This window comes from Periplaneta americana, chromosome 15 (assembly GCF_040183065.1).
Source record: "Periplaneta americana isolate PAMFEO1 chromosome 15, P.americana_PAMFEO1_priV1, whole genome shotgun sequence".
Taxonomy (NCBI): domain Eukaryota; kingdom Metazoa; phylum Arthropoda; class Insecta; order Blattodea; family Blattidae; genus Periplaneta; species Periplaneta americana.
This window is the reverse complement of record NC_091131.1, coordinates 141,046,581-141,068,499: the sequence shown is the minus strand read 5'-3', so window position 1 is coordinate 141,068,499 and position 21,919 is coordinate 141,046,581. Positions and strand designations below refer to the sequence as shown.

At 34.0% G+C, this 21,919-nt stretch overlaps 2 protein-coding genes across 2 annotated transcripts in view; both read left to right on the top strand.

The window, feature by feature from the left end:
* The first annotated feature begins 215 nt into the window (after positions 1-215).
* On the top strand, positions 216-1,275 carry LOC138715411 (kinesin-like protein KIF23). Its single transcript, XM_069848272.1, has one exon. It carries the CDS (start codon positions 589-591, stop codon positions 1,198-1,200), a length of 612 nt encoding a protein of 203 aa, XP_069704373.1. The 5' UTR covers positions 216-588; the 3' UTR covers positions 1,201-1,275.
* Positions 1,276-4,914: 3,639 nt separating this feature from the next.
* Positions 4,915-21,919, top strand: part of LOC138715595 (kinesin-like protein KIF23) — a 42,428-nt gene continuing 25,423 nt past the window's right edge. Inside the window, exons 1-4 of the mRNA XM_069848669.1 lie at positions 4,915-4,962; positions 6,449-6,587; positions 8,548-8,747; positions 16,069-16,176. Coding sequence (XP_069704770.1) covers positions 4,915-4,962; positions 6,449-6,587; positions 8,548-8,747; positions 16,069-16,176 — 495 coding nt within the window. The remainder of the gene's footprint in view (positions 4,963-6,448; positions 6,588-8,547; positions 8,748-16,068; positions 16,177-21,919) is intronic.

The window sequence follows — 21,919 nt, the reverse complement described above, 5'->3', positions numbered from 1 at the left end:
CATACAATAGGAATATCTTGTACTACATCATGCACCAATAACGTCAGGTGCTATTGAAAGAATTTCTTGCGATACAAAATTATTTCAAGTAACATCCGCATATGTTCAAGTTCCGTAACTTACGAATGCACGTTATTAGGCCTATTCACTGTAAAGATCACGACGAAAATGAACATCACAGCTCAAGCATATATTTACTAGTATAGCTTCAGAATGTCGGGAGTTGACTGTACCTCACGAACACGCAGCGACGACCTGTTTGTTTATATCCTTATCCGTTGGATCATCTGTGTCCGGCGTACTATATACCCAATGTGTCTTCAACTTCAGTCTTTAGGTAGCTGGCATACGAAGCCTAATGATCAAGTTAGGGTACTGCATTACTCGGTATTACTCATGGGAATATACAATATCCATCACAAATACTTTTGCTTAAGCAATATTCTAAGCTCTAGCTTCTAACTTAGAGCAACCTTATTTCATGCCTGCATGCAATAAAACAGAATATAATGAATTGTAGATTATGAACTATGTGTTAGCAGTACAATACACATGATCATAGACAAACTTTAAAGGTTAGTAAAAAAAATGCTTCATGCAAGCAATAGAACAAACCTAATACACATTTCAATTTATTCCAGTAGAAAGACTTCTGACATGAAAAATGTTGAACATCTCCGACAAGCAGAAGAGAAAGATGTGGTGAAAGTGTTTTGTCGAATTAGATCACCACAAGATGAAAATTACACTTCTTGTCTAAGAATTTTATCTGACAAAGAAGTTTCTCTTACATCACATAATGCTGCTAGTTCCCGAGCAGGACCCAAGGAATTACACTGTACTTTTCAACAAGTGTTCAAAGGAGATGACAGCCAGCAGACTGTTTTCAAACAAGTGGCTCTACCTCTCATCAAGAATCTCTTCAGCGGTAGGAATGGTCTTCTGTTTGCATACGGAATTACTGGAAGTGGGAAGACCTACACTATGACAGGGGATTCTCAGGATAGTGGTATAATCCCCCGTTCACTTGATATCATATTCAATAATATCACTCATCTCCAGGCAGATAAATATGTTTTCAAGCCTGACAAAATGAATGGATTTGAGATACAGAGTGATAGAGACGCCTCGAAGGAGCGTCACAGTGAGTTACAAACATATTTGAAATCTGCCAGACCACAAAAAACTCCGAAGAAGTGAGTATTAGAAGATCATATTAGTTTCTTGTTAAATTTTCAGTTTGGGTAATAAAAAAATTATAGGACAGAATACATTTTGCCATCTGTTTTAGTAAATCTCACCACTGTGCGCGCGCACACAGGTTTTGTGTGTGTTTGTGTATGTGTGTGTTTGTGTATGTGTGTGTTTGTGTATATAATAATAATAATAATAATAATAATAATAATAATAATAATAATAATAATAATAATAATAATAATAATGATTTATTTAACCAGGCAGAGTTAAGGCCATACGGCCTTCTCTAACACTCAACCAGGAGTAAAAACTGCGTTATAGAAACACTACAAATTTACAAAGTACACACAAAACTGAATAAGATAATAATAATAATAAAATGTAAACAACAAGTAAGAAGAAATCAGACATAATATATAACATACAGAAAGAAAGAAAAAAGCATAATAAAATGTGAACAGCAGGTCAAAAATAAATGAGGCCTACAAAGTATAAAAAAATAATTATTGATAATAATAATAATAATAATAATAATAATAATAATAATAAATAAGAATAATAATGATAATAATAATGATAATAATAATATTAATAATAATAATAAATAAAATATTAATAATAACAGGCCTAATAGCAATAATAATACTAATAGTAGTAATACAATAGTGCAGTACAAAGCATACAATGAATACAATATGTTTAAGTATACACAGTAAGGAAAATTATGTTTATATGTAGCTCAACTTATCACATTAGAGATATACCATTATCGGAAAATATGAAAACAAAAATATAAAATAAGTTAAATATCACTAGAACATAAAAAAAAAATGTGAATACGTGGAAACATGCAATACAACACTTGTCATAATAGTAAGTTAGTTTGGCAACTCGTCATAAGATAATTTTCTAACTTGGATTTGAAAAATTTCAATGTTCGGCAGCCCTTGACTTCAGGCGGCAGAGAGTTCCAGTGACGAGAGGTAGCAACAGTGAAAGATGAGGAATACAGAGATGATGTGTGAAGTGGAATTTCAAGCGTGTTATCGCGTTGTGATCGAGTATTAATATTATGATAGCGAGAGAGAGTATGAAAACGAGCGAATAAATAATGTAATATATGTGTGTGTGTATATGTGTGTGTGTGTGTGTGTGCGTACGCATATTGTTTTTGTTTCAGGAAGGATGATATAGATGAATTCAAGAATATTCCAGAATACATACAGCTCGAAGATGTGAATGAAGACAACAGTTACGCAGTTTTTGTCAGTTACATAGAAATTTACAAGAATACCGTCTATGACTTGTTGGATAGTAACATAGATGATGCAGGCAGATCTAGGTGAGGGAGCAATATTTACATCGTAGGACAGTAGCCTGTAACATTTCTCCCTGTACTCTAATAATGAAGTTCAGTTATGAACTGGACGAAGATTGCACAAAACTATTTTTGTATGAAATTAATCCATGGTTTGTTGGCGATGTGTAGGGAACAGGTGTTGATCAAATGTCATTATTTTTCTTTTAACTTTTCAACGGTGCCCTTGAATGCAGTACCAGTAATTCATTTTATAATATTACAAAACAAATACATTATTGTATAGCCTAATGAGCGACTGATATAGCTCATGCGGTAGTGTGTTTTCTCACTAACGTGGCACTGCACATTGACATGGGTTCGAATCCCGCTTGGACTGATTACCTTATTGGCTATTTTCCGAGGTTTTTCCCAATTGTAAGGCAAATTTCAGGTCATCCCATGGTGATTTCTTCAATCATCTCGCAAAATATAATTTTGATATCAACTCCAAACAACTACGCAGCTGATACAGTGTAGTTAAAGAACATTAGAAATTGAAAAAAAATCCACTTTTTTAATTAGTACATAAGTAATTTTTGCTTACAGAAACCTACAGGCAAAAATAGTTCGGGAGGATAGCGCTCACAACATGTACGTCCACGGAGTGGTGGAGGTTGAGGGGAAGTCTAGTAAGGAAGCATGTGAGGTGTTATACAGTGGCATGCGCAGGAAGCGCGTTGCAGTTACCTTGCTCAATTCTGGCTCCAGTCGCGGACATGCAGTCTTTACCTTCGTCTCGTTCAGGTTGGTGAGAAATTTCATTCCCCTTAAAATTACTTTTTTTAAGTGTAAATTAAGTTTGTTGACTTATCTTTATACTTTTAGATTTTTTAAAGATATATGTGCAAAGGGATGGACAAATCCTGGCCGCCAGGTTGCCATGGCGCCTAAGTTTTTTACAGAGTCAGAATTGTTTAAGTCTTTAAGACTTCGATTCCTTTTATGCTGCTGCGACTGATGTCATATGTTTACAAAAGTGATCGCAGGAAGAAGTTCGAGTGTGCTTTTTAGATTAATAAGTTGTTATATTTTCTTGCGCATCTCAAGATAATTGTCACTATATAGCTTCAGTGAAGAGCACAGAGTGTCTCTGAGAGCGTGGTTTGCATTACATAACAATATATTTAATATTGTTTAATATACAGTATTTCAGTAAATAGAATGATAAAGTCCTAAATCACACAGACAAAATTTCACAGGAGAGCATATTAAAGGTGTGGGGCCGTATTCATAGACATTTTTAGCGCGGGTTTCCGGTGGATGATCAGCGTTTTTCGTATTCATAAACCGGTGTTAGCGATAGGATGTGATTTGAATTCTGTACAAGTAACCAGTCGATAGCCGGGGCTAGCTTAGTACGCTCGTAGCGCGTGCTGCGAAATGTCTATGAATAGCACCCTTAGAGTCCAATGCTATTAGGTGCAGTATTATTAATTTCTTTGGCGTATACTTACGTCATTGAGTAATTTTTATAATATTTTATTAATAGTTTCCCATATGTGTAAGAAATTAACTCTTACAAAAAACCATTTTTGTTGAAATTGGGGCTTTGGACTATCTCATTCTTATCCCTTTTTATATTTATCTTAGGTCAAATATTTTCTCATTGCATGCGTTGGTAAAATTTGCTGACTCCTGAATATTTTGGAGCTTCGTCTATCCCTGTCGTCTTTGTAGTGTACAATCGTCTTATGAATATAAATATCATGAACTATATCGTTTTCATGAAAATAGTTCCTTATTTTATGGACACCCTGTATAAAATTGTGTTGTGAAGGCGGTGATGACGTCAATTGCTAGATACCTAACCTTTTCTGGCACCAGTGCCAGAATTGGGCCAATTTTGCACGATTTATATTGTCATAACAAGCGGTTTTTAATGCTAGGATTGTATAAAATGTATTTTCAAATACAATGTGTGTCTTGTATTTGAAATTACCGTACTATTAATTGTGTAGATATTAAAATGATGTATTATTAGGTGTGCAGCTTCTGAAACATTTAAAATAATTGTTTTAATAAATAAAGCCTCCTGAAAGAAACAAAGTTTTCGAAACATAATAGCGCAACATGCTATTATAAGTAAGAATAACAATTATAGTGAACTATGTACAGGATGACCAACTTTTTATTACACTGTAGTAGCGAAACCGATCAGGTTAAGTGACCCATTCCACCGCTTAAATGTACCGTGTTCCATACCATTAAAAGCACAAAAGAACTGTCATTTGATTTTACTTTATTGTGTTCTTGGTATGATCCGAAACGTTTAATGTAATCAGAAAAAGTAGTGTAAATGTTAAAATATTAACCATGGCCATAAGACTGTGTACGCTCGAATAGGATTTGCTGCTCGAATGGAGGTGTGGCAGTCCCCAATTATGGTGCAGAGATGGTGGAGAATGGTGAAAAGAAGAAATGCGACACTGGACTACAAGACCATCAAGAGACTTCACGCCAACTTGATTCGCACTGGCTCAATTACGCAATAGAAGGGTGCTGGACGACCAAAAACAGTGATCACAGATGGGGTCAAAGCAGCCGCTACTAAGACCTTTCAGAGAAGTCCTAAGAAATCCATTCGACAGTATCAGCGGGAATCTGGTGTATCCCATGGGTCCGTGCAGCGGTTGCTAAAGGAAATGAATTGGCCATGGTTTATGCAAGCTCTATCATATGAGGACTGTGACATCAGAATGGAGTTTGTGGAGTCTCTACTAGCATGGATTCAAGAGTAACCTAACCTTTTGCGACACATTCTATGGTCAGGTGGCCGGATGCCAAATGAAATGCTTGAGAGCAGTACAGAACATTCAGCCATGTCTGGAAAAATGTGCAGCAAATGCTGATGCTTACATCGAATTTTAATATTGGTGAAATTTTAAGCAATCCTAATGACTGGACTATTAGTTCATGCTACTTTGATCCTGTTATGTTAATTCAATTACTTGTGATAAACGAATAAAAAGTTGGACATAAATATGGGTAAGTTATATACAGGATGTTTCCGAGGTGTTACAAACTTTCAGGGATGATGGCGAAGGGCACATGTATCACTCTGAGATGAGGAACCATGATCCAGAAATGACTGAGTCGAAAGTTATAAGCAAAAGTAGTTGTGTGGAAATGGAATTGTAATTTGGCACCACGTGCCCTTCTTCCCTTAACTTTTGGAACAGTCGTGGGAAAATGGTACGGGCCGGATGTCTCCTACGTGGGTACTTAGCCTAATATAATCTGTGAGCTTGTCTACTGTTCCCATTGGCTCATCCGGATTCGAAAATCAGGTCTGCTTATTCCGCTCTCGTGTACTCCTCCATTTCACAAGGACTGATCGACTGGACACTGCAACTTGTACACATACACTGCTGTCTACAGACGTGCATATCAGGACCGACCATGTCTGTTACACATTACACTATCTGCATGTGTAGTTTCCTGTCCCCATCCGTCAGACAGCGCATTGAATGAAATACTGTAGGTAGACAACGTAAACAACGTCAAATGAATACAGTATATGCAAGATGTACAGACAAATACACATAAACAAGATGTACAGAGGAATAAAATTATTTCATTTCCACAGAACCATTTTTGCTTGTAACTTTAGACTCTCTCATTTCCAGACCAGGGTTCCTTATCTCAAATTGATACATGTGCCCTTCGCCATCATCCCTGAAAGTTTGTAACACAAACTCGGAAACACTCTGTATAGATTGAAATTATATAACTAATTGGAAATAAGAGATTACAGTGTGAGTGAAGTATAGCTAGATTGAAATTATACAAAAAAAATTGGTAACAGAGATTACAGTAACCATTAAAATTCACCTACTAAATATATCAAATTGTAAGAAATAATCCAATTAAATTAAACATATTCAATTGCAGGCCCCATTGGATCGATATGGAGAGTTTCCGATTCAAGATAAACAAATTATTCACGTAAGTCAGCTTTGCTTGGTTGACTTGGCAGGCAGTGAGAGATCTAACCGCACTAAGAATTGTGGGCAGAGACTAATGGAGTCAGGTAATTTTGTGTAAGAAAAGTGAAAATGTTTGGATGTTGGCTGCTATCTTCACATATTGCAGAGATCATACTAGTACGGAATACCGATATATTTACTTTAAATTATCTTACTATCATCTCACAGTAATAAATTCTATTTAGGTTCCTAAATATTCTCTCACACCTTTCCTATTGCAAATATCCAAATATATTGTTCTTTACTTTATCAATTATAAATAAGATTTTTTTTCCTTTGATATATATATTTTTTTTATTTAGTAGCAAGGTTCATTTCATAACTCGGTAACATCTCGCACACTAAGTCAATTTTTCACTTTTCATTTCTTATTGCTATTTATTGTTACAACTACTATTAAAATCCACCTACTATAGGGCTATCTATTCGTACATCAAATTGTAAGAAATAATCCAATTAGATTAAACAAATACAAGTAGTGATAAAATTTAATTTCATCTTTTTTTTTAAGTAGGTAGGTTAGTTAATGGTTTCTCGCCAATAGGACTGTCACTTGAGCGTCTATACATGAGACTTGTTACTGAACAAAAGTGATTGCAAGCAAGATTTTTTTCTAATAATTCGCCTTCCATTGCTACTTTTATTCTGTCATAGCACTATAAACCTCACATTACCTTAAAGGGTTATTAAAAATAGATATACTTGATAGCCGTCCCAACCAGGGTTTATAATAGACCTTCTAATCAATTCTCAATGAATAATTTACATTTCAGTTCTTTTTTGTGCTTTTTTGTTTTGAAAACAATAGAAACCCTAGTCAGGTAGGCTATCATTGAAAAAATTATTAAAAATGCAACAGACAGTTTACGATACAAGTTATATTTTATAATGAACATAAATGATGGTTAATTGTGGAAATTTGAATACTGTCTATAAAAAAAATAGTTTTCAGCTTTTTCTATTAAAAACGATAAAATTCTTCTATCAGAAAATGGTATCAATTTACCTGACCTATTTTTTTAAGTGCCTTGACGGACATTTTTAAAATATATGCGCATTGTATTTAAAGATTTGTCTCCTTCGCTATTTTCTCTATTTCGAAATGTTTCAGAATTTCAATGTGTTTTAAATGCTCTTTACAACAGTTATTATCCAGGTCAGGTGAAAATGTCTAAGAATGTTTTACTAGAAATATAAGTATTAAAACTTTCTATAGATTCTCATGTCCATTGAGTTTTATTATAAATTTTCGTAGGTTGAATTACAGTAAATAATGTAATATCAAAATAATAAAAAGAAAAGTTTACAAATTTGTGGACAATAAAATATACATAAGATATTAAAAGTCGAATAATTTATTTACATAAGTGTAAGGTATATTTTAGCTGACCTAGGACTGAGGTATTTCTCTTCTTACTCCGCTAATACACCTTGCATTATATGAATCTGTAACAAGTTAGGTTTGGTTAGTTTAGAAATTTTTGTTATGCCTTGCATATACGATCAACTGCATCTCCACAAAAAATTCCTTAAAAATTCAACGATTTTATTTCTGAAATCACCGGAAGTAACTCAGCGCTAGTTTGTTTCTTAAAGATTTTAGCTCAGTCCTATTAAAACTGTTACAAAGGGAATTTTTGTATCAACACATACGGTAATTAAAAGTAATAAATGCTAATAACTTCAGAACTAATGAATCCACATAATCCAAATTCCGTACAACATATAGGCCCTATTGATAAATACATGAACTTGTAGTAGATATCATAATAACTTCAAAGCAGTAAAAGTTTAAACATTCAGTTATGAGTCATGCTCTCCAATGAACCAGTAACTCTGTGATATATCTATTTATTTAGCTATTTGGGGAGAAAAGCAACTTTATTTTTCAGTTGTAAAGGGAGTTACGAATACATTTTTAGCTACCATAATGCTAAATTGTTTGCTTGCATTTTAAAATTATGTGGTTAGCAGTAATTGTAACAATTTCTTTTTTTCCTCCAGGAAATATCAACAACTCTCTAATGACACTGAAATCCTGTCTAGAAATACTACGGGAAAACCAGTTACAAGGAACAAGGAAATTAGTACCTTACCGTGACTCAAAACTTACTTATCTTCTCAAAAACTACTTCGAAGGAAAGAGTCAAATTCATGCTCTTATTTGCGTGAATCCTACTGCTGATGATTTTGATGAGACAATAGTAAGTACTGTACATATTCTCATCATTTTTTTAATGGAGGAGGACCTGAGGCTTGTTTATCACTCCGATTTGTGAGAATGATTGTTTAAGTCTGAATAGTCACTTTCCTGCAGGTATCGTGAATCAGTTATGTGATGCCATGGGTTAAGTTTAGCCATGTAGACTCAGGGTCGAGTGAAGTCCCTCTAAGCGTCCCAAGTAGAGTACTATGCCTCGTCAGTCGACGGCATCTGTATACTAACGACAATACTAGATGCTATTGAAAGGATTATTTATTTTTTTATTTATTTATTTAGTTATTTATTTAGTTATGTATTTATTTATTTAGTTATTTATTTATTTATTTATTTATTTAGTTATTTATTTATTTAATTATTTATTTATTTAGTTATTTATTTGTTTATTTATTTATTTAGTTACTAGTCATACCCGTGCGCTCTGCTGCACCCATTAGAAATAAATATAAAGTAATCACATAATTGAAAAAGGAAGTTTGATCCAGGGAACATTCCTGTTTGATAGAAGGATAATATGTTACTTAATTTAAATTGTATTTAAATAATTAAAATGCGGTCATTTTGATGCAGAGAGCACTCGTTTGGTGCAATGACAATTCCTTGAACATGTTTCTTATTTGTTATTACATGTAACCATAGTTTAATGAAGATTGACATATCATTTAGTTTTAATGTGTAAGCTTTATGTTACTTGCTATATGTTTCCATGGAATTATGGTAATAACTTGATTTTAACCCTTGTTTTCTACGTCTTCAGTAAATGGCGCTTGGCCCTCTATGGTTCTGAACCCTTCAAATAACTTAGTGATACAGCATATATAGTGATATGTAATTATATTTCTTTCTTTCGAAAATGTAAGAATTCGCGATCTCCTATGTACCATTGCAATGGAATGAATAAATGTGTTTTTTCTTCCTACTCAAAAATTTTATATTTTGCATATAGGAGTTACTGCAGGAACAACAACACTATAATCTGAGGCGGTGGTGAAAATGTATTATATTGCTATTTTAAAAGTTTTGTATATCCTTAAATATCAGTCCAATCAAAATTTTTCATAGAGTGAAACTTATCGGAAATCATTTTTAAAGAAACTTTTGTTATGTAACATTTTTCACAAAAAGCAATAATAAGCGAGATATTTCGATTTATTTAATTCAGGCCCCCTTATAACCCCCCTTTTAAATAAAATATTTTGAATGCCATATAGCCTAAATTCTAAGATACAACGAGCTTAATTTATATTCCAATTTTCATATAAATCGGTTCAGCCATTATCGCGTGAAAAGGTAACAAACATCCAGACAGACAGACATACAAACAAAAATTTCAAAAAAACGATTTTCGGTTTCAGGGTGGTTAATTATATATGTTAGGACCAATTATTTTTGGAAAATCGAAAATTACCAGGAAAATTTCGGCTACAGATTTATTATTAGTATAGATTTATTTATGTCTATAACAAGGCAAAGCCCCAATTACAATAGACAGTACAGATATTTGTTTAAAAAACATAGAATTGTATATACATAACATGAAAAAAGAGATAAAACAGATACAAGGTGTAATTACAAATTAAAAATGGAAAAAAAAAAAAAACAAATAGATACTACCTAAATAAAAGACATAGATATAGATATAAATGAAAAATACCAAATAAAAATAAATGAAAAATAGTTAAGTATAGATGAAGGGTACACGGGAATAACGAACAATGTCCATCAAAAATCGAAATTGAGTTAATAGTGCCATCTGATAGTAGAAGGGGAGTACTTTCATGTGGCTGCATTGGTTTTATGTAAGAACGAGAATTGTCCTCAGTATTCTGCGTTAAAGTTTCTGTATACTTTGGAAGAATGAACAATGTCACATCCATCCCAAGAAAGAACGAACAATGTCCATTTTAAACACAGACACTAATGCAGACAGCTTTTACAAACTTGATCTTAGAGTCATAGTACATTGCTGGTTAGTTTTTTTTTACATATGCCAATACAATCTGTATTATACAATAATAATATTATTAAATGACTGTATGATGTTTAGCTGTTATTCCATGTGACAATATATTCTATTAATTTTCATTAGAACTACTTGTGAGCATAATACAAACAGCTGTACTATTCCAGTGTTCAGATGTCTGTGGTAGGGTATTGATTATTTCCTTTATTATACTTTTATGGTACATATTGTAGTGTTTGTGGTTAGTGCAATTTATTTTTATAATATCTGACGTTAGAGAAAATTAATTATCCGGACCCATTCCATGTTCTGTAAATTCAAGGAAGAGAAAATTTACAGGACGTGTTACAGATGCATAAAAAATTCGTGCTATGAGTCATATTATGGGAGAAGACTGTAAATGTTCTCGTTTTCCGTGTTTTCAGAAAATAAGCCAAATTGAAAGAAGCGATCTTATTAAACATTTCAATGAATTAGCATCGTATGACACTCAAAATGCTCACCTTTCAGGACTAATTTCAGTACTTCGTGTGCAAAGAAGAAGATTCAGAAAAACACAAGCCAAAGCTGATTTTCGTAATTTTTCTTATATATATAAAATGCGAATAAACAAAGATGGGCAAAATACTGATGTTCCCGTTTATAAAGCAATTGTTCTACATGGAGTAACAGGCAAACGTTTAGTCACTTTGAAAACGTCATTGGCTACTACTGGAAAAGCCCATACAGAAACAAGAGTTAAACATGGAAACAGGGCTCACCAAATGAACGGAGAGATTTTATCTAAAATTTGTCAGCACATTCAGTCACTTAGAGGTCAGAAAGTCCACTAATCTCGTCACGATACCGAAGGTAGTATCTTCCAGAGGACTTGAATATTTCTAAGCTGCTTAAGTTACACTTAGAAAATTTTCTTGCGAACCCTGTGTCTTGCGAGCAATACAGAGTAATTTTTATCACTAAATACAACATTAGCTGACATTTCACACATTAAATCAGAAATTTCCAATGAAAAAGATGCAAGTAAATTAGATAATTTTGAGAAGGAGAAACAAAATTTGATTTGAAAGAATGAATTGCACAAGAGAAAAAGACATAAGTTCTATGAAGTAAAACAGGCTGCACGTCTAAAATCCAGGAAGTCAGAGTATAAAGAGGCTATCTGCATGGATTTCCAAAAGAATTATCAGTTCCAAACTTTTCAACTATTGAGGGCTATTATCGTCGACAGCTGCCCTTTTATTCTTGTAACATACATACGCTGTCAACAGGAAGACATGTATGAGCAAAATATTTAAAGTAAAGGCTCTGAGGAAGTTTGCTCTACGTTATAGCACCACTGTATGAATATTGTACCAAGCTGCGTTGGTGAACTCCATATCTTCTACGATTCTTGTTCTGGACAAAATAGGAACTTTACGGTATTTAGATTTTGTCATTACGTAGTACATATTAAGAAGAGGTTTGATGCTCAGTGGATCACATTTCCCACTCGAGGTCACTCGTACATGGAATGTGACAAAAACATGGGACTTGTCAATCAGAGAGCAAGGTGTGAAGTACCCGATGACAGAAGGCAAGAGATTGCGAATTCTAGGAGGAAACCAAACCATTCATCATTGTAAACTGTAAACAGCTACAAGGCAATGTACAAGGAATTACAAATTTTGAAAAATGTTTGTTCTCCAACTGCTAGAGAATATTTCAGTCTTTCTCCCACCAATGACGAGTCACAAGAAGTCAATAACAGTGAATGAGACGATTTTATAGTTCAATCTATTCATTCACAATGGAAAATTCAGTGCAATTAGATTAGTTTGTAGATTTGTTTTTCAATAATTGTTTGGAACAATGAACACTCAAAGATAAAAATATTTATAATGGGTCAACAATATTTATAACCTTTAAAAAGGATACCCTACACGAAAGTAAACATGCGCTACATTGTTTGAAAATATTATGCCTGATTCTATTCCCAACAAATATTCAATTAAATTGTGATATTGTTCGTTCTTCCCGTTTATAAAACGCAACAAAGTAGACTTTTTGCAGTTTTGCATTGTTGTAATTCATAAAATCAAAACAATATTTTGTCACATATTTGCTTTATAATGGTACATTCTTGTGTGATAAAAAATAACAGTAGTTAACAATAAACTATACGTTTCAAGTCCTCAAACTTTAAATTTCATTTATCTCAAAATTATTCTGAATGGACATTGTTCGTTATTCCCGTGTACCCTTCAGATATCATAGCCAAAAATGTAAAATATAGCTATAATTGCCAAATTACAGAGTAAATATAACTCTATGTTAATAAATTCAATATACAGTATTATATAGTAGGCCTAATGGACAGGACAGTGGAGTTATGGAAATGGGAGAGCCCCGAGAAAACTACTTAGGAATTTTGGCTTTGTTTATCATAAATACAACTCTGCATATGCCGGGATTTGTACTTGGGTCTGTAGTCATCGTAAGTCAAGGCTCTGCCAATGCTCCATAATTTTCCTATAGATTTAAATGCATTTCACATTTGATCTATCTCCTAAGACAGAGTGTCCATTTAGTGTAGTGGCTAATGGTGACATTTTTCAGGGAGGACCAGCAGTAATGGAACTGTCATGACACTGTTTAACAATAAACAGGAGAAATACAAAAAATATGTTAGCTAGTACGTATTACAATGAAAATAAGGCTTATCAGTTACCACCTTCATCTGTACATCAATGGAATCCACCTCCTTTTCGGGGAGAATTTTTCTATGACAACATTGTAAAAATGTCTTTGGCTTTGAATTTTGTTCAATGGAGCCTTTTCGATTGATAACAGTGAAAGTCACAAAAGCCTGTCTTCACACTGAGTGCTTCGTACATAAATCTTTACGCGTTTTAAACAGGAAAAAGTACTTTCCACTGTGGAGGTGCTCACTGGAATTGTAGCTTTTAGGCAGCATATTTTATAAACTTCTGGAAATGCTTCTTCTGCTAACTCGGTGTCTTTAAAAAACTTTGCTATCTCAGTCACTGTCCTGCCTGAAAAGTCTGACAACCTATAAACAGCCACTAACTCACTTCGCAAATTCTCGTAATGAAACCAATTTTTGTAGCCTGATTTTAGGGACGTAAACAAAATTTCGAGAAATCTGGTTTTGAAAGATTCAAAACTTTTTCGAATCAATTAGTTTGATAAATTTTAGTTCTTCTAAGTCACGAAATCTGTTTTCCATTTAGCTAACTATCGTGTTAATTATCTCGTTGTAAAGACGCAAATATCTCATTCTGGGATCGTCCAATTCACCTTAGCAGAGTAATTAATATTTTTTTAAAATAAAGGAAATCTTAGGCCTCATAGAATGCTTTAAAAACTTCAAATTGCAGGTCATTTCACTTTGCAAGTAGTTACAGGGATTCTACGTGTGTTGGACAACCAGGACTTCCAATTTTGGCTAGCATTTTTCCATAATTTTACTGTGATGTACCGAAGTACATAAAAATATGATGTTTCCGTGCAGGAATTTTGCATTACCATATGGTAAAGAATAGGTAGAACGGAGAAAAATTCTCCCGGCACTGGGATTCGAACCTGGGTTTTCAGCTCTACGTAGGCCTACTGACGCTTTATCCACTAAGCCACACTGGATTCAAACTCCAATGCCGGATTGAATCCGTCTCAGTTTAAGTTCTACCTCTCTGTTCCCATTTGGTGGCCTACCCTCATGTACTGTGTCACAGAATATCAGATCATGTCTCGTTTGGATATTTTAGACAACCAGCAGCAGCATCGTAATGCCAACTCCACTAGTGTCTACATTTCTTGAGGGAGATCGGGAAAGAATGAAACACTTTCTTTCATCAACCATCAACATGAATTTTCCTCTTGTGAAGAAAATGAAAGTAGACTTGCAGTGTCTTAACTTTACAAAATAGGAGTGTATATCATTAACAGGCAGAAGTAGCTTTCAGTACACATGTCTGCAGCAGAATTGTTTGTATAGTGTAGCCATTTTCAACCGTGTGCCGCCAATGATCCTCTGGTGTGCTGGCAGAGGATGAAATAGTGATGGTTGTCATAGTAAAAATTAGAAAATAAAAGTGAAAAGAATAGTAAGTAAAAGTGAGCCAACAAGAGTTAGCTTTCTGTGAACGTGACACAGTCAACATTCAGTACACAGAGTAGGTGTGCACGCGGCAAAGATGAGAATGATTGACATGCAGCCAGGGTTGCCAGATCAATAATGTTAGAATATCATACCAACCTTGAATTGAATTTTAATTTAAGGGAGGGGGTACTACGATCCATTGCTGCAATCTGATTAAATCTATTGAGTTGATCCTCAAGCTATGTGTATTTCCAACCCCCACCAGCTGACCACACTAAGGTTTGCTGCTTATCCAGGTTTCGAGCAGGCAACCCCATTCTTCCCTAGGCCAGTCCCCTCCTTACGTCACCAGCCGGCATTTGGGGAATTATGACAATGGAGAGATGTTGACGGAATGATATAGATGCCTAATATGGGGAAATAGGAGAACCCCGAGAAAAACCCAAACTGCAGCCTTTCCACCGTGAGATCACTATGAACCAACTTAAAAAATATCGTATTTTACATGTTTTTATGAACCATTCATGTTTAGATTTATGGGCTTGCTGCGGAATTTTAAATTACAACTTTAGTGTACCACGTGTTGAAAGAGGTTGAAAAATGCTGGTATAGCGTTTCGTAACTTTAGTATAAAAATATATATAATCTTCAACAGTATCAGCACAAACAAAAACTGCACCAAAGATTCGTTATAGTTTTAACTTCAATAGAGGTAAATTGCTCTGTGATATTTGATAATAATTTTATAGACTGAAATTTCTAGTCCAGCCCTACCAAACAAAAATCTTAAGAGCAGCAGCTATTGATTGGGATTCTGATCCAAAGCTCACATAAGCTAGAAGACTTTATTTTTGGGTTGCCTTCCTGTAGACTAGTTTCTTCATTATCAGTATTACTTCAGTCCAAACTCAAATAAGGATTTTGACGGGTACAGGCAGCCAAGTCTGCTGAGACTGGAATTCTTCATCCTCTTCCTCCCTGGAACCATGTAGACCTGTGATTTACTTAATAAACATTATCCTTTCATTTCATATTAATTCAAGTTACTAGCTCGATCTCTTAGTCTCTGTGTTGGCTTTAATAGATAATGCGTGTAAACATAAGCAGTTCGGGAATTATTGCTGTAGTTCTATAACTAACTTTTAAATAAATTTTAATTGCATTTTTTATATTTTTATACTGACTCTGATTTACTGGAAATACTTTCATTGTTTTTAAGATATCGGTGGTTGGTTTCAGCATGTCATGAAGTTTGCAGATGTAACCAAAGAAGTGCAAGTTACACAGCAGGTGGACTCTGCAAAGCATAACCTGAATTTGCCAGTGGGCAGAAGGAAAGATAATCAAGTAAGCCATTTTTTTTGGTTAATTTCTCATAACAATGTGCTGTCTCTAAAGCAACCATGCGTACAATTTTTCTTGATATTATTCTGTCCTATAATTAAGGAATATACATTTAAATAATTGATTAAATGGCGATCTTACTCGTGTTAATTATGTAAGCATGTGTGGCTTACAGCTGTTTCGGTGTTACCTGACACCATCCTCAGAGCTTACTAGATCTCAGTGCTATCTCAACTTCGCTGCCTGTTGTGTGGGTGCGTTCGTGTGATGAAGAGTTGTGTCAAATAGTGTGTGTGTTCTAAAATTGATCTGTGTGTTGAGAATTTGATTAGGATCGCATCTTCATTCAGAAAACAAATACAACATAGCATACAGAACAGAAAACACACTACAAAGACATCTCAACACGCAAACAACACAAATAAATACAACCACACAGTCATATACAAACTCACATGCAATACGGTAGTTGCGACAGTTTCTACATTGGACAGACAGGCAGATCATTCCAAACTCTATACAAAGAACACATTAAAGCAATAACCAGAGGACACAATACATCTACATATGCCGAACACATAACTAATGCTAACTACACATACAATAACATAAATACAGACATGGAAATTCTGCACATACAACCCAAAAACCAAAAACTCAACACACTAGAACAATATGAAATATACAGACACACTAAAACACATCCAGATCAAATTCTCAACACACAGATCAATTTCAGAACACACACACTATTTGACACAACTCTTCATCACACGAACGCACCCTCACAACAGGCAGCGAAGTTGAGATAGCACCGAGATCTAGTAGGCTCTGAGGATGGTGTCAAGTAACACCGAAATAGCGGTAAGCCACACATGCTTACATAATTAACACGAGTAAGATCACCATTTAATCAATTATTTATATTCAAGTGTTAAACGAAAGATTCAACATGAATATACATTTTGCGTAAACTTTACTAACCAACCAAAAGAGTCTCAGATTATACAAGGTCTTTCATAATTCTACCGAAGAAATTTAGGGGATTGTGGAGGGGTCCTAGGCAAGTATTTTGAGATAGGAAACCAGGGTCTGCCGGTTCGAACTTGCATGTAATGGCGTGAAGTATTTTTTGGGGTAGTATGCCACTGATTGAATCTGCATGTGGCATGGCGGTAGATTTGGAAATGTGTTGGATACAATATTGCTATGTCCCTGTGGCACAATCGGTGAACACTGTAGATTGTTTCTGAGGCCGAACGTTCAAACTTCAGCACGTACTTTTTTTTTTTTTTTACTTAAGGTATGTAACTTAAAACTTGTATCGTAACATTAAAATGCCCTCTATAGTTATTTTGTAATGTAATGACAATAATTTTGTTTAGAAGAGTAAAGAAAGAATGTAGTTAGAGAAATTCATATCCATTACACTAGACAAGTTTCAGTATGTTTATCAATTAACTTGTAATTGTGCATAACGGTATCAGTTACAAGTTTAATAGAAAATATAACAACAAAATGGATAAACGAGAAAAGAAAAAAATGTCTCTTTTCGTCTTTCTTAGAGGAAGTAAGCAATGAAATACTGGAAGGAGGTTGTTGTTGTTTAGTCAACTGTCCGCAGACAGGTTTGAACCTTATAAGTAACACCAATAAGGCATCATCATGAGGAAACTAGGCCAGGAGGTAATGGGGTAAGGTGGCCAGTTCCTTTCCCCTTGGAAAGAGGTATTGTGATTAAAAGAAAACTATACTATGATGGTGGGACTAGAACATACTACGGTACCTTTTGGTCTGAGAACAGACTCTTCATCCATATACCACAGCTTCACGCCGATAATTCTCTTTAAAATAGGCACAGTAACGAAAGTTAATGAGGGTGAAACAAAAAACAGTGCAGTGGTTTACTGGTACTGTCCCATTATTTACCTGCAGTTTTACAGATTCTGTAAAAGCTTAATTTGGAAACATGGTTAGTTAGTTCTTAAGAGTTGGTCTTCATCTAATTCCTAATAAATTCCGAAACCATTCCATATTCCTATTTCATTATAATATGTACTGGATTATGATTTTCAAAATATGTTGTTGTTTGTTGTTTTCTAATGCCAGGCATTTGACAATAAAATCATTTCACCTCTTGCACTCCAATATTTTTCAAAGATATTATCATGACTAGCCACTGAAGCACAGATTTTGAGGTGTTCCGAATCCATTTCTTGGTTTGAGTTGCACAATGGGCAGTTAGGGGACTGATATATTCCAATTCTATGCAGGTGTTTGGCCAAACAATCATGGCCTGTTGCCAATCTAAATGCAGCTACACACGATTTTCGTGGTAAATCGGGAATTAACTGTGGATTTTGATGCAGAGAGTTCCATTTTTTCCCTTGGGATTGAGTTATCAAATTTTGTTTGTTGAAGTCTAAGTATGTAGATTTAATAAATATCTTCACAGAGTAATACGTAGATTTAGTAACAGGTCTGTAAGTAGTAATGCTGCCCTTCTTTGCTAAAGCATCCGCATTCTCGTTTCCCAGGATTCCACAATGGGATGCTATCCATTGGAATACAACTCTTTTATTGAGTGATAATAATTGAGAGAGCATTTTAGTTATTTCTGCTGTTTGAGATCAAGGTGTGTGTGTTTAGAGACGATTGATAGAATAGCTGCTTTGGAGTCCGACAATATAACTGCATTCCTAAATTTATTTATGTGGCATAGAAGATTCCTGAGACATTCACTTATTGCAATGATTTCACCATCAAAACTTGTTGTTCCATATCCAAGAGATCTATAAAGTGAGAAGAGACAGCACGTAACACCTGCACCGGCACCTTGTTCTCTGGAGATCAAGGATCCGTCAGTGTATAAATGAAGCCAGTTTTGTGGAGCGTACCTAATATTAATTGTCTCTAAAGACAATTGTTTCAGCATTTCAGTGTTTACTTCTGATTTCAGTATTTCTTCTGTTAAATTGAGATTATATTCTATATTTAATAGAGTTAAAGGGTTTGGTTTAATTTGTAAGTTTTCTTTTAAATTCGGGATATTGATTTTCTGTTTTAATTCTTGAACAATGGATATGAAACTTTTTTGAGTTTTCAATCTACAAAGAGGACCTGTATGAATGCCAATTGTTACCTGGTAATCTGATAAGTTTTTCATACTGAATCAGTGCTTTTTCTCCTATTGTCATTTTGATGCTGTTAATATTAGTGAGGAATCTCATAGAATCTATTGGCGTTGTTTTGATTCCACCAGTAATGAGCCTGAGAGCTTGGTTTTGAACATATTCTATGTCGTTTATGAAAGGTGAAGTAATTAAAATTTCTCCGCAGTATGTCAGCACTGGCTGTATAAACATTTTGTATGTAGTGTTCAAAGTATTCCTAGAGCATCCCCATTTCTTTCCTGCTAGTCTTTTTAGAAGGGAGAATCTTTTACGAGCTTTTTCAGAAATGTATTTCAAATGGTTGCTCCATGTTAACTTACTATTTTAAAATATGTAAAGTACTTTAACAGCTGGTAATTTGATAACTCGGAAATTTTTCTATTTTTCGTCGGAGACTCTGGATTTCCTACCTCAAATTGCTTGTCTATAACCCCTCTTATAACGAGATAAATTTCTTCAGTTGAATTCTGAAATATCCCATATATATATATATATATATATATATATATATATATATATATATATATATATATATCAGACAAGTATCTATAAAAAAATAAGATCCCAACCAGTCACAATTGGAAGCATGATGACACTCAAATGGGCCAGTTCCAATGAAGTACAGGGATATTGATTATAAGTAGTTATAAAAGACTGATTCCTTATTGGGTTGGCTTCCTATTCATTGCAGTGGGATGATAGTTGAAATTTTAAATGTCACTGCGACATGCGTTCTGTAGATCTGCTTCACTATTTCTAATATGTGGTCTAACGAAAGAAAGCTTTAAAAATCAATTTAAGGTATATGTACACCCACAAAACGCAAAAAAAATGATGAAAAATTAGAATTTTCAAAATATAACTATTTTAATAGAGAATTTTCTCCCCTTTAATTTGATATAATAATTTTCTATTTATGCCTTATGGTTTCCCATTTTCCAAAATTCTGAGTCATCAGGCACAGTCACTTCCATGAAGATCACTCCAAAAGCAATGCACGTTTTTTTTTAATTTATTTTTTATTCTAAACCTTTACAATTTATGGAGGTCATTTGAAAGGTGCGGAAATTATGTGGAAAAGTGACATTGTTTCTGAAGGATGTATCTACATTCTATGAAAATAGCAAAGCTGTAGGATAGAAATGTAATTTTTAAATAAATATTGTGGATTACTTTTGGAGTGATCCTCGTAGCTGTCAATCCCCTCGTCCAGCATTGCTTGTAAAATAAACTTCTTTCTAGTTCCAAAATAGATGCACAGATATCAGGGCATGATCATTACATTGAAAACACGTTTTTACATAATGAAGTAATTTATAATCTTTTACTGTTAGTCATAAAACTGTAAATTTGTGTGTCAGTGATGTTTTACGTCATTTTAATAAGAGTCCAAAAGTATAAATTAAAATTCTGAGGAGGATGGGCATAAACCCTGGGACAAACACCATTGCAGGGTTTGTTGCATCAATGGAAAATAAGGACAAAAATGCAAAAAAAATATTCAACACTTGAAGTTAAAACAAGGAGGAGGTATTTGAGAGACAGAAAGAAGCTGAAACTGGACCGACATGAAGCTGCTTAAGGGGTGACATTTATGATGATGGAGTCTTCTAGGCTCTGAAAGTTTGTGGCTCATTTCTTGCAAATAGTAATTTTAGAATATTTAATTCTTTTAAACATGATATCTCAGCCAAATATGGTGATATCAAGAAGATATTGGTGTCATTTTGAAGTTTGAAATGTCCCCCTAGTGCCTGACAATGAGTAAAATAACATTAATATAGTTAATAATTATCTATGGATTTTTACATGATTTATGCAACATAAAATATTAGTATAAGTTACATATATGGTAATATTTAATTAATGTAAATGAAAATAAAAAATAGCTATATGTCAGGCACTAAAGAATAGTTTTAGCTATAAAACTGTGAAGAAACTGTGGCTCTATCTTAAAAACTATATGAGCTATCATGTTTCAAGTTGTATGTCAAAATTATGAACAAAATAATTTTTATAAACAATTTAGACATAATTTCAAGGGATCTGTTTACTTCATCCTCTTTCTGGTACCATTCTCAATTGTATAAACATTTTACAGAGCAAAATTAGGCAAAACAAAATTTTTTTGTATGCAAAGGTGTACATATACCTTAAGGTAGAATAAAAGATAAAAAACCTAGAGAAGGCCTAAAATGCAAGGTCTGTGGACAGTCGGTCACTGTCGTTCTCACAGGTCCCTTCATAACAGTGTTTAAAGGGACAGTCAAGAGGGTTGTAAATCTGTGACATCACCACGGGAACACTATACTCATTTTCAATCCTCTGCTTGCACTTTCTAGCGATAACCAAGTGATTTAAACATCTATATTTATATATCTGTTAGGGCCACATAGACACTGGAGGAGTAAAGGCTTAGGGGTATAACTCCCACTACAATATCTCATTTTTTTAAATTCAATGATGGTTTACTTTCCAAATTCTTAGCAATATAAAAACTATTATGAATGCTTCATTGTACTTGCTTTTCTATCTCTAACCTTTGTAGAATATTTCAGTCCAATTTTAAAGAA

What these genes read in the sequence shown, in the direction of transcription:
- LOC138715411 (XM_069848272.1), top strand. Translation starts at nt 589, where the DNA reads ATGCTTCATGCAAGCAATAGAACAAACCTAATACACATTTCAATTTAT.